General features: G+C 38.0%; 1 protein-coding gene across 3 annotated transcripts in view; it reads right to left on the bottom strand.

Annotated features, from left to right (window-relative positions):
• LOC145987139 (sodium- and chloride-dependent glycine transporter 2-like) overlaps positions 1 to 14,400 on the bottom strand; it is a 123,821-nt gene that overhangs the window by 40,169 nt on the left and 69,252 nt on the right. For 2 of the 3 annotated variants that reach the window (XM_083121635.1, XM_083121637.1), the window contains 2 exons: positions 3,096 to 3,208; positions 767 to 898 (listed from right to left, as the gene is read on the bottom strand). In XM_083121635.1, the coding sequence (XP_082977761.1) occupies positions 767 to 898; positions 3,096 to 3,208 (245 nt within the window). The remainder of the gene's footprint in view (positions 1 to 766; positions 899 to 3,095; positions 3,209 to 14,400) is intronic. The other variant, XM_083121636.1, reaches the window with a different exon arrangement.

Below are 14,400 nucleotides of genomic sequence, written 5' to 3'. Positions count from 1 at the left end.
ATTGTGAAGAGGAGGATGAGTGATGATATGATGAAATTGATGAAGGGATACTCACAAAGAGCACCCATGGCTAAGCCGGGATCGAACCTGGGACCCCTGGCATTTTAGCATGCTGTGTTAACCACTCAATAACATATTTCAAGGCTCTTGTAGAATTCAAAACATGTACAGTGGAATTCCTATTTTACATTCCTGGAATTTACTGTTTTTCATATACAATCTTGAGGTTCCAAACATAGCAAAATGTTATAAAATTTTCCCCGATTTTACACTTTCACACATTTTAAGTTTTTCCAGCTTGGTCCCCTGAAAAATGTAAAATCAAGGTTCCACTGTAACTCCTGACAATACCTGAGTCACATACTACACAAAGATTCTATCTGAGATGTGTATGTCCCAGCTTGGAGTTAGCTAAAATGCCTGGTGTGACATACGATGCCCCAGCTTGGCATTTAAGGATTAAATTGATTTACATAGGCCTACATTTCCAGTAAGATCCATGGGTTTCATTGTGTTTTCCACCATCATCATCTGTTCATTATCCAGCCAGATTGTTGCAATTAACACATGAGATATAAATGCAAAATGAGGTAAGAGAAAGGAAGAAAGATGTTACTAAGTACAGCATTTCCCCCTTTTTTAGGAAGCTTTGTTCTCACACAAAATTCATTCTTCCTAGGTAGTTCTCGCCAAACAGAAAAACCTTACTATCCTCCACAATGATGCAGGTACATTGCAACGTGAACAACATCAGTTTTTTACTTACTGGCCAGAGTATTGCCAAACCACCCAATACTCCAGAGATGCAGCAAACAAAACCTGTAAAAAAGGTGTGAAACTCTGCTCTTTTTTGAGTTATTTCCATTATATTTTCCACAATGCATTCTGTAAAGACCATCTGAAAAATGAAAACAAGTAAGGTGTGTTAATATTAGTAACACCATAATATTTATATTCGTACTTTTAGGCATGTAAGCACACTTGATGAAGATACTCCACTTGAATGTACGTTAAGCATCTAGGGTGCAGTGGAACAGGAGTTCAGTACAGAATGCTCTGAAATTATTTTGTGGTCTACAGAACTCTCAGATACGAGTATGTTGATTTTTTCCCCTCTGTATTGCAGTGGTTCCCAAACTTTTTTGCTTCACGGCACCCTTACTGTTTCAAAATTTTTCTGCGGTGCTCAAGGCAGAATGCAGGCTTATCTAACACTTGAAACGCTCAGTTAGTGTGGTTAGGTTGCTTGCCTGAAGTTACTTCAAATTCAGAAACATTTTATGTGTAAACAGTACTAAAATCATGTGTAAACTAACAATAAGTGTCATTTCAGTGAAAATATTGGAATATTTGTGGTGCTCCCGTAAGCCAGCCTCGGCACCCCAGGGCACCGTGGCACACACTTTGGGGACCACTGCTGTATTGTAATAGGTTTGGATTACATAACATGTGCAAAACACAATGGTTTTGGAACTTGAAAACAACTGTACATTGTCACAGAACACTTGAGTAGTAATTGATATATGTTTTTCAGTGTTCTCCATTCCACTCAGCCAATTTTTAGCACATTTAAATTCAGCATCATAACTAAATTTTATGTGAAAATTACAGCCATGTTGCCCATTTCCCTCTAAAAGTAATAACATAGAAGCCAGGTATCCCAGCTATTGTTATACAATTAAGATTACACCAACTCATTAAAACAAATATGTATGTACAAGAAATACCAATAAAAATAAGCGAGACATAAGCGAGTTACTAACTTTTTCTGCGAAATTTACTTGTAGAGGTTTTTAATTCATTTTGGTGGCCTCTGCCAACATCCGCTTGGGAAGTCGCTGCTTCACTGCTGGACTGGCTTCTGGTTCCTATTGTTTCCTTGCATGCCATTAGGAGCGCTAGTGTAGCCAGTTTGTCTGCTGTGTGCGCTGGGTTTAAGTTGTTGCACTAGTGCAAGCCAAATGTGATGCACGTGACTGCTGTTGATGATCAGACCATGTGGAAGTGCATAATTGCGTGCGTAGCTTAGATTTTGGTGTCAATCTGTGTGTGTGATGTATGCCTGACTGAAACTTTTTGATATTGTGTTTGTTGAACTTGAGGTGCTTTGCTAGTCTGTTAGTTGGCTGGGATTTTTTTTTCATCATAATCATATAAGTGTTGTATATGCTCATTGATGGTTCTGATTGATCTGCCAATGTAATATGAATTGCATTCACACTGGGTGTCATATGCTCCTGGGTTGTCGAGGGGTGAGAGGAAATATGTTTGTTTAGAACACTTGGTTATTTTGGTTACTGGTTTGTGTGCTAGTTTGATGTCAAACTGTCTCAGGGTCTTGGCAAGGTGGTTGGATGTGGTATGATGGTAAGGGAAGGCAATCCATTTCATTTTATTGTTGCTGGTTGGTTGGTGATGGTTTGGCTGTGGAACCTGCATCTCTGCTTTGCTATACCATGTTGAAAGTTGATGCACTGTGTACCCATTCTTAAGTCCTGTCTGGATCTGTGATTATTGTAACGTCCTTCCTCAGATCTTCTTCACTTTTGCAGTAAGAGAAAGCTCTTCAGCAAAAGTTAAGCCACACATTGGCTTTCTGTTTGGGTGGATGATTGGAGAGAGTGTGAATATACTGGTTTTCTGTAGACTGTGGTGGTAAATTTGCTGTCCCTTCTTTTGATAGTTACGTCTATAAAGTTGATGCTACCTTTGCTTACCAGTTCTATGGTGAATTTGAGCCTGGGGTGAAAGTTACTTAGTTTTTCCATCAGTAGATCTATTTCTTCATCATTTTTTGTACACAAAAATGGTGTATTCTGCATATTTGCCATATCTTATGTACTGGAGTTCTGGAAAGCAATGTCTTTCTCAGCGAATGCATCACAATATTGGCTATGGGTGCAGAAAGAGAATTGCCCATAGGCAATCCCTCTGTCTGTATGAAGTATTTGTCTTCAGGCGGAAAGTAGTTGTGTCACCATAGAACTGGAAAGGATGTTTACTGATTGTCTGCATGACGAAAAAAAGAGAAATCAAGATTTCTATGATTTTTTAAGTACACTGAAAGGTTCTAAGTTAATACAAATATAACATACCTTATTGTTGAATGTGAAGGAGGCAAGGCAGAAGAAATATACAGAACAAAGTATTGTAGATGTTTTCCACCTACTGAAGACATAGGCAAACACAACATATAGATTACCTTTTCCTGAAATGAAATAGTAATGAAAATTGTGTAATATTGTCTCTACAGATCAAAAATGATCTGAAGCTCAATATATGTTGCTTTTCCAATCACTATGCTTGCATAACCTTTCAATCTATTCCACTTACGAGTAATGAAATTAATATTTAATACGCCTTTCAGCTTCATCTCACTGCAGATATTTGTAGGGGTGGAAATGTAAATTTTAAAAAAATGTTTCCGCACGAATTCGGTTGCAGCATTCTATTGTGGTACACACATGCAAATTGATTCTTCAGAAATACACAGAAGAAATATGTCATGTCAACAGAAGAAAATAATAATTTTATACAATAACCAAATAAATTTATTTTAACAAATATTCTGTAATGTTAAATCTGGAGAACACTATCAAATATGCATACAAGTAATTAATTTGATAACCAGATTGCCAGGTTGGAGAACAATTGTCAAATTCACACATTACTCTTATTTCTTAAAATGTGGAACTGTTACATTCAATCACAGGGAAAGTTAGAGAGGGGCGAGGGACTTGCACAACTTAAAAATTTGGATAAATGTTACTGCAATTTTTTTAATTCACTAAATATGATATGGTGTCTCAATTCTCTTTTCGGGCTTTTGCATAATGTAATGATTAATGCTTCATGGTTTTATCCTGAGTGGAGTCCACGTCCTGAGCTACTCTCGCAATTCATTCACTGATAAAATTACTGATGTATTTTGATGGTGCAACCTGGGATGGACCAATGTTAAATTTTAGCCATTACTGCAAATTACCAATATAAAATTTACTGATACTATTAATTACAATTCTATTGGTCTTAAATTGCATGGTTAAGCCCTTAAGTGGGTAATTTGAAATTGCCAAATATCTTCCACAGTGGGTAATTTTTAAAATTACATTTCTCCATCCCTCTCCAAAAGTGCATCATCTATACTCGAATAAGATAGATGACTCCATTTGTGGCTTAGAGCCATCGTGGATAAACACAATACATGAAAATGCAAGAAGGCAGATGTCCCAGGTTCGAATTCCAGCCTGAGAATGGGTGTTGTTTTTGAGTGTCACTTTATCAATTTCATCATCACTCATCTTCATTGCCGTGATTAGCCAAAAGTGAAGCGACCTAAAATAACCTGATTCATTCAATGAATCAAAAACAACGCTCACATGGCTCCTGAATTGGTACACACCTTGACTTGAAGCACATGTTATATACTACATTATATTCAAGTGTACGATAAACACAACTAGCAGTGTGCCGACATGGAAGCAGTGTCATCTCATATCAGAAATCCGAACAAACTCAACAGTGAAAGAAGCAGTAGCTTGTCATACACAGGAGATATGAACAGGAAAATGTTGAGGATGGATATATCCGTTGAACCCACCAATATTTTCCAATGTTGATATCCATTTACCAACATCAGTATTGGCTTAGCCCTAACATTTAAACATCAACTTAACAAAACTAGGGTAAGAAATTATGTTAGTGATATGGTGAAGCAGGAAATCTACTGACTACGATGGACTCATCGATAATTTTCTGAACAGAGACTCAGGTGGTGATATTGACCAGTTTCTTACATGATTATGTAACAGAAAAATAATAGCATTTTCAACTTGGCAAAAGTAAACTATGATGTGAAAAACTCTGTTTCTATATTATAAATATACAGTTTCCACATATTTGTTATAAGTAATAAAGCTATGAGATTTGAAATCATTACACGAAAACAGAGCTTTGAAAGTCCATTTGTTAGGTTTTCCTTGCAGGATAACACAATATTGCATTAAACTTGCCAAACTTCTTTATATACCCTGTAAGCAGCTGTACAGGGTTTCCCTCAAAAACTGTTTATACACACTTCTATAGCTCGTAACTGATTAAATATTCATTCCTTTTATAGATGTGCCCGATTTGAAATAATGACTGAAATAAGTAAGTGAAACACATAGCTTGGATCAATGATTTCATTCATTTCAGAGAAGTTTGGGTATGAGGGCTTGGAGCACCTTCCAATGATTTGTGGGCCTGCTTGAATGAAAATCTGCTTATCAAATTAATTTGGTGAAGAGATAACATTGAATAAGTCCTGCATTCACCAGATCTCCCTACTTGAATTATTTTATGGGAACGCATCAAGATAACATTTATTGCACAAAACCAGGAAAGTGAATGAACTGAAAGCAGGAACTGAATGAAAATGCACTTAAATATCATGACTTGATATTTGTAATTTGATTGGTCCCTTATCAGTAGTGCTTGGACCAGAATGACCATCAGTTTGATTATCTGTGATAACTTTTAAATATTCTACATTTTCCTCCTTTAATTTAGGTTACACAAGTTAGAAATATTTGAATAAACATACATTATCTTTATATTATTCAAAGTGTGTATTAGGGTGGGCCATTCTTATAGATGAGAAATTTTTATTTTACAAAATCAGCAACATAATAGGTGGCAAAAGATGTGCCTAATGACAAGTAATAATTCTGCAAAAAAGTTGTTGAATTTATCTTATATCTTCTGCCCTCCACTCGCCGTCAAAGTTCACTAGTTAAAAAAAAATATGACCATTTTTAAGATTTGCAAATAAAAAACAGTTATCATTTCTGATAGTATAATTAATAAATGAAATATGAAATATCATATTATAATGCAGTGAGACCATAAAACTAATTATAATCCACTTGCAAAGTTATGGAATAAGATGTCAGACAACTTTAAATTCATTTTGTGTTCAAAGGAAGGAAGATTTTTGCTTGACTGAACCCTTTCACGAACAAATCCATCTGTGGTTTCCGGGCCAATGACTGCAATTGAAGCCTCTGTAGTAAGCTTAACACACCTGTCAACCACTTGTGTATGGCAGGGAAAGCAAGGAAACTCTAATGTTGGTTCATCAGAATGCTCTATAAATGTTTGGAGATTTTCTTCAGTTATGCATAGAAAATTGGCTGAAATGTGACTTCGACATCAGCCCAGTTAATCAGTTGTACAAATTGCCTTACGTCTATGGCTTTCTTTTGTTTTGCCTTCAGAATTCGTCTTAAGGCTAATTCTCTCACAAAATGGCGTGACAACTGTATTGTTCTGAATACATGCTGAGCCCCATTGTTGCAAGGCCCACCTCACGTGAGAAAGCTTTTCAGAGTGACAATTTGCCAAATTTGGTGGGCAACAGCCAGATGAGACTGCTTGATACACCTCAAATAAATATTGTTGATCACTACTAAGATCTTCTGGATCCACCTCTAAAGAATTTCCTTTCCACTAAAGTTCACAACCGATAGTTGCTCACAATTTTCAAGTGATTTTCCAATTGGACCAGAGTATTCGCTAGGTCCTGTAGTATTTCCATCAATATACTGGAACAAGTGTTGCAAAGGCAGCTAATTTGCATGCAGTTGGCAGGTAAACCACTGCAAAGGTAATTTGATTTGCAGTTCCAAATAGCGAATCGCTCCATTCTTGTGTCCAGTGTTGATCACGGTGCCATCGCAACCTACAGCACTACATAAGTTGTTCCAAAAGCAGTTTATTTGCAATAAAAAAATCGTATATGCTTTTTGCAATAGACTTTCCAGTGCGGGAAGCTGGTGTGACGTACCCTAGGTAAACTGAATTCGGCTCTTCAATCAAAGAAATATGTTCTTCGGTAATTGTTCTGCGATGGTAGCTATTTCTAATTTTTTCCTGGTAAAGGGTTTTGTTTGGAAGTTATTTTTTTAAGGGACTCCCGGTTTTTTTGACGAGCTCTGCGGACTTTATTCTTCTCAATTACATTTGAAATATCTTCTCCTGTCACAATACCAACATCTTGCAAAACCGCCGAAGCAATGGCTGCCGTAGATCGGTCTGAAACAGCAAACTGGTCACAAATTCTTGCAACTGTGGGAAGTTCTAGTTTGTTCCAACTATACTGTTGATTTTCCTTCAAAGTCGAGGGTTGCAGGATTTCTGGGAACGATCCTGCTTTAAATTTACTGGTGCATCGGAAGATCTGTTAGCTGTTGGAATTTTTTGTACACAACTTTGAAAGCCCGAATCAAAGCTAACTTTAGAATGTTTTTCTTGCCTTGCCTTTTCATTCATTTTTTGTTCTTCCAGTTTTTCCATTCTATTACTCTCAGCAACATCTACAGTAGTGTATATTGAGCGTTTCAAAGTAGTACTTAGTAGGTATGCATTTGTAGCCTTTTTTTTTACCAATCGAATATCAGTTTTTGACATATTTTGACAATTTTTTGTCGATGTTTTAGCGTTTAGCGATGTTTTAGTAAAAAAATTTTTTTTCCCTTTTTTCCCCACTCGTACTTGGTAGGTATGTATTTGTAGCCTTTTTTTTTATCAATCGAATATCAGTTTTTGACATATTTTGACAATTTTTTGTCGATGTTTTAGCGTTTAGCGATGTTTTTGTAAAATTTCCTATTTTTCCCTTTTTTCCCACTCGTACTTGGTACGAATGCCACGATCTTACGTGATATAACTTAACCTATTCATTTTTTTTTCGTGCTAAACTACACGAGAGCCTCTACGTGCTTTGACCTACTTTAGAGTAGAACCATAAAGACAGAGCTGCAACCGAAAGTGAGGCTCGAAGTGAGGCTCGACTTAATAGTTTGCTCTTGTAAGACATAAGCCTTATTTTCTCGCAGTGTTGCCAATATTTTACTCGAAATAAAATCACCAAGGTTTTTTTCTTGGTCTAACCTATGTTATTGAACTGCGTCGTCACGTCCAAACCTGCATGACTTCCGAACACTATTGGTTTTATTCATATTTTTTCTTACGTATAGGTGTATATGATGAATCCCCAAACAGATTTTTCCTAAGTCTTACTGTTTCCAAGATAACCCCACTTCCGGTTGCCATTTTGGATTTCTGAACATAGGTTCTATTCATACTTTTTCTCACGTATAGGGGCTATCCACGAGTAAACAAAAACATATCGAACGGCACAATCGATTGTCGAACTGTAGCACAACAACTTCCGGTTCACGGCGGCCGGGTAATTCAAGCGCGTACTTGTGGCCTTTCTTCTCGTTTTGTATACCGGATGAAATGGATCATATAAAAGCACTTGACGACGAGGAGAATAAGAGATATCAGGGCAAAGTAGAGGCCTTTGCATATCAAGTGGATGAGCAACTAGGAAGTAATACGGCATTATTCCAAGATGAGATCCATTTGCTGATCGTCGTTTCATTGGCGATATTTGTAGCCTACATATTAAATAGAAAGTAATTTTTCCTACAGAGCGAGAGCGCTTAAATGCATACATTTATGTTTTAATTGAAAAAGTGCGAGATGTACGAACATATAAAAAACGGAAAAAGGAGTTTCTTTTCTTCTTTCTTCAGTCAGGACGAGTCAGAGGGATGCGATAATGCACACTTGCTGGTTTCGTTCTCGTTTGAACGCAGAAATACAAAACGCTCATTGTTATTTTAAGTCAATGTTCTGCTATTTGTGTTAAACATAACGATGAAGAAGAAGAATAAACTGGAAAAATTAATGATGGGACAAACACAATGACACACCATTGCCTCACCATGGTGTTCAAACCTAGGACCTCCTCTCCATCAATGTTGATTTTATTGATTGAGTTGGTGTTTTAAGTCCACTTTGTGCACAGTAAGGCTAATCGGGACTGGACCTACAGTTTAAATTGGGATCCAAACCAATATATGCCTCCACCGGGAATCGAACCTGGAACCACTTGATTACAATACAAGGCGACGAGGCTACCACTGAGCCATCGGGGAGGCACTCTATCTATCAATGTTGAAAATATTTCCATTGCAAAAGACGAAAATTAATAATAGTACCCGCACTTAATTTTCTGGCTACACAAGAAAAATATTTCCTCTGGTTGCACAAAAATTTATTTATTTTCACGCCTGACAGCTTGAATGCAATAATTTGGCGCCTAGATCTCGAGGAAATGGATGAAGAGAGATCCGTGAAAGATTATTTAGCCGTGATCGTAGTTTACATCCTCCTTGTACACACTCATTCGTTCCTTTCATACATGACACAATCTCAGCTCCCTTTAGCGGCATGTTGTGAGCCTACGAACCGGAAGTTGTTGTGCTACAAGTATGGCGTCCGTGCGAAGGCACTTCCTTCCGGTGGATAGCCCCTATAGGTGTACCTGATGAATCTGCAAACAGATTTTTCCTAAGTCTTACAGTTTCCAAGATAACCCCACTTCCGGTCGCCATTTTGGATTTCCGAGCATAGGTTCTATTCATATTTTACTTACATATAGGCGTACGTGACGAATCCGCAAACAGATTTTTTCTAAGTCTTACCGTTTCCAAGATAACCCCACTTCCGGTCGCCATTTTGGATTTCCGAGCATAGGTTCTATTCATATTTTACTTACATATAGGCGTACATGACGAATCCGCAAACAGATTTTTCCTAAGTCTCACCGTTTCCAAGATAACTAGTAGTGCAGATTAGAGAGTTCAGAAACCGAAAATGAGGCTCGGTGAGGCTCGCAGTGTTGCCAACTCCTCACTCGAAAACTCACTTTCTCTCCACGTTCCGCGCCTTATTTATTGCGCTGACGATGTTTCACAGCGTAGAAAACAGCACCAAAACATCAAAAACTCATTTTGATTATTTGGAGCTCACCAAAACCTCAAAAACTTATTTTTATTAATTGAGGTTCACCAAACCTCAAAAACTCTCATTTTCTCTCTACGTTCAGCGCCTTATTTATTGCGCTGACACAACGTGATGAGTAAATAATGCAGTCTCTTATTCTTGAAGGATGAATGCACCTTATCGTAATTTTCCAAGCCCCGGTCAAATGTTTGTATATCGTGATCTTTGTAAACCTCTCTCTCGGGAACGATGTGCCACACACACACACGCGCGTGCGTGCGCCTCTTATTATTTTCCGTATTGTGACGCAAACAAACAAATAATAATTGTTGTTTTTTTTAAGGATCTCTGGCCTCTATATAACCTCGCCAGGGGTGCGTGGTGCCCAACCAAAAAAAAGGTTCTAACGGCTGCGGTTAGATAACCACACCTCTGTAGACTTTCACTTTTTTTTTGTTTTTTTTTTCAAAGGTCCTATGGGACACCTCTGTTTGTCAAAAATTCGAGATATTAGCAATTTAACGCAGGACTTGGAAAAAATTTTCGGAAAATTTTTGGTTCCATGACGACCTATGTTTATTTTGGTATGGGAGGACAGAGGACACCGAGACTCGACCGATGCACTAAACCCGACCTCTCTACGACTATTTGTTCGAAAGTTACGAGTGATCAAAGTTTTTGGGAGGGGGTGGGCTAACTTCTTACCTCTTGACCCCAGGACCACCAAAACTTGGTACACGTATTCTACACCTCCAAAATCGACAGGGTGCATCTAACGATGCCGTATGGGGGTGTTTTTCGATATATTTTTTCGATAACTCTTACCATTTTCGAGATATTTGCAATTTAAGATTTTTTTAACGCTGGACTTAGAAAATTTTCGATATATTTTTTTTTGTTCCATAACGACCTATGTTTATTTTGGTATGGGAGGACAGAGGACACCGAGACTCGACCGACACACTAAACCCAACCTCTCTATGCGTACTCTACGTCACCAAAAAAGGTTAAAGGTTCCAAATAACAATAGTTAGAGTTTCGCCAAGGCGTATTTTGCATATTTTTTTTTCAAATATGAACACGTTAAAACTGAACTGTCTTGGATTTTTGAGTTTTGTATTCGCCCTGAGAAAATTCTATATAAAATAACATACCTGAAAATTATATTCACAGTAGATTGATTTTTTTGAGTTTTGTAATTACCTCAAGAAATTCTATATAAAATAACATACCTGAAAATTGTATTCACAGTATAGATTGAATTCTTGAGTTTTTGTATTCGCACACAAGAAATTCTATATAAATAACATACCTGAAATTCTATTCACAGTATAGATTGAATTTTTGAGTTTTGTAATCACTCCAAGAAATTCTATATAAAATAACATACCTGAAAATTGTATCGCTATATACTAGACTTTTTGATTTCTGTGATTTTGGAGAAAGCAATGGCATCCACCACCAGTTTCAATCGTAAAAATGATAAAACTGAATGTGTTACTTGTGGGAAGCTAATCTCAAGGAACAATTTATCGGTACACAGGGCAAGATGTAACGAAACAGGTTCGAGAATTAATCGTTCGTTACCTTCTAAGCCTTGTGCTCGATGCGGAAAGATGATCAGCATTACAAATTTAAGTAAACACCTCAAAATTTGCAAACCATCGACCGGACAAGCATCGAAAAGGAAAATCGATAATTCAGAAACGGAAGCTTCCACTTCCAAGCAAATTAAATTATCTAATGAACGCAAACCAATTAGATCTGCATTCAACGATCAACTCCAGGATTTTTCAATTAAGTCAGAACCAGGCCGTGACATCCTTAGTTTCTTGGATGAAACGAAAACATCTGTACTAAATATTTTGAAAAATAAACTTGAAAACAACTCTATAAAAGTATACGTTGTTCTGTTTTCTGAATACGAGAAAGTTGATGGCACAACGAGTATTTTTTATCATCGTACAAAAAACCAGACTCTTCATTTGGCGGACGTCGAAAATTTGGACAACTTCTATTATAAAGTTACCAATGAGCTGGTTAAGAAACATGACGATTTCGAGGCTAAAGGGTCGGGATGGTCTCTGTGTGGAAGTCCTCACACGTTAACCGTTTACGTGAACCGATTCTTGCCTCTTCGCGCTTCTAGCTACGTTCCTCTTCCACCGAATATTCAACACAAGAGAGCTGTGTTAAATATACAGAACAGCGATAACAAGTGTTTCCTTTGGTGTGTGTTGGCGGAACTTCATCCGATTTATTGGTCAAATAATCCAGAACAGGTTTCTAATTACAAACAATACGAGTGCGAGTTTGAAAGTGTAATGTCTGGCATCGAATACCCGGTGACATTGTCGGATATAACAAAGTTCGAAAATCGTGCAGGAAAACGCATCGCTATTAATGTATATTCCTTCACGTCAGATAAACATGTCGTGCATCCCGTCAGGATAAGCGATATCGACGATGACGATGCTCGTGTGATTAATCTTCTTCTAATTTCAAACGAGGATGTTCATCACTACACGCTAATTCGTTCTCTATCACGTTTGGTCAGAAGTCAAACTACCAAGTATAAACATTGCATCGAAGTTTGCCCGAGATGCCTAACCACGTTCGACGATCGAAAACAACTCGATTATCGAAATTACACCGGACGTCAAATTGCTATCGATAAACTTGTCGAACATAAAATTTATTGCGGTGACAACAGACCGGCTAGAATGTTGATGCCCGAAACGAACGAAGTCGAAGAATTCAAAATGCACAAGGCATTGTTGGAACATCCCGCAATCATCGTCGCAGATTTCGACGCGTTCCTCAAACCACTCTCGTACTGCGAACCGGATCCTGAAATTTCCTCCACAACGCCGTACCAGCTTCATCAACCAAACAGTTTCGGCTATGTTGTTGTGCGACGTGATAAAATAAATGAAGCATATATATACCGCGGGCCAAATGCAATCGAACACTTCCTGGAAAAAATGGTGGAGGAGGTTGAGGTAATTGGTAGCGTACTGCTTACATCAAAACCGATGGCACCTTTAACTGAAAATGAACTTCAAAATTACAATTCCACTGAGGTGTGTCCGGTATGTGATCAAAGTTTCACTGATGAGAACAAAAAAATATTCCACCACGATCATTTCAGCGGAAACTACATAGGTGGAATTTGCAACACGTGCAATCTTAAAATCCAGAAACCTAAATTCATCCCCATATTTTTTCACAACGGAAGCGGATATGATTTTCACCACCTGGTGAGACATCTTGGCTACGATCCGAAACGTATAGGTGTATTGGCCGAGAATGAAGAACGCTACATTAGTCTCAGCAAGCAAGTGTCGATTCCGGGAACGAAAAATACAATCGAGATGCGCTTCCTGGATTCGTATAGATTTCTCTCTGCAAGTCTGGATGCTTTAGCGAACAAACTCACCGACGATCAATTTAAAATAACTAGAGCTAGTTTTCCCAACGTAGACATAGAACTCGTTAGACGTAAAGGGATTTATCCTTACGAATACGTTAGTGATGGTTCTAAATTTAACGACGACGCTCTCCCACTTCCAAGAGAATTTTACAGCAGACTCAGAGAGAAAGGAATCACGGACGAAGAATACCAACACGCGCAACTCATGTGGGAGAAATTAGAATGTAGGACACTCGGAGACTACCACGACGCATACTTAAAATTAGACGTGACGATACTTGCGGATGTTTTTCAAGCGTTCAGGAAAACGGCAACGAATATTTATAAATTAGATCCAGCGTATTTCTACAGCCTACCGGGATTAGCGTGGTCGGCAATGTTATTCCAGACAAAGGTCAAGCTGGAACTGATATCGGACGTTGACATGTTGCTATTTATCGAAAGAGGGATACGAGGTGGAATGGTGCAATGCGTACAGAGACATGCAAAAGCTAATAACGTACACATGAAAGAAGATTACGATTCAAATCGAGCATCGAATTACATCTTCTACGCCGACGTTAATAATCTCTACGGACATGCCATGGTTCAGAAACTTCCTTACGGGGGATTCGAATGGTTAGATCCCACTTCGATAGACATTATTTATTTCGACGATAGCGAGTGTGGTTTCTTCGCAGAGGTAGATCTCCAATTCTCCGACCACCTGCACGACACGTTTTCGGATTTGCCTCCGACTCCCGAAATCAAATGTCCACCCGACTCGGTTCAAGACAAGCTTTTGTTAACATTGGACCCTAAACAGAGATACGTCGTCCACTACAAGAATCTCCGGTTTTTGATTGGGAAGGGTGTTCAGATAGTAAATGTTAGAAGAATACTAAAGTTTAAACATTCCACGTGGTTAAGATCTTACATAGAAACTAACACACAACATAGAACAGCTGCCACTTCCGATTTAGACAAGGACTTTTTTAAATTAATGAACAATGCGGTGTACGGAAAGACCATGGAGAATGTTAGAAAGCACGTAGACGTGAAATTAATTTCCGATAAGAATAAATGTCGGAAGTGGATAGCCGATCCTAGATTCAAGTCGAGAAAAATTTACAACGAGAATTTGGCACTTT

Source organism: Lepisma saccharinum, chromosome 4 (genome assembly GCF_977018435.1).
Source record: "Lepisma saccharinum chromosome 4, izLepSacc3.1, whole genome shotgun sequence".
Lineage (NCBI taxonomy): Eukaryota > Metazoa > Arthropoda > Insecta > Zygentoma > Lepismatidae > Lepisma > Lepisma saccharinum.
The sequence above is the reverse complement of the archived record's forward strand: the minus strand, read 5'-3'. Positions and strand labels throughout refer to the sequence as shown.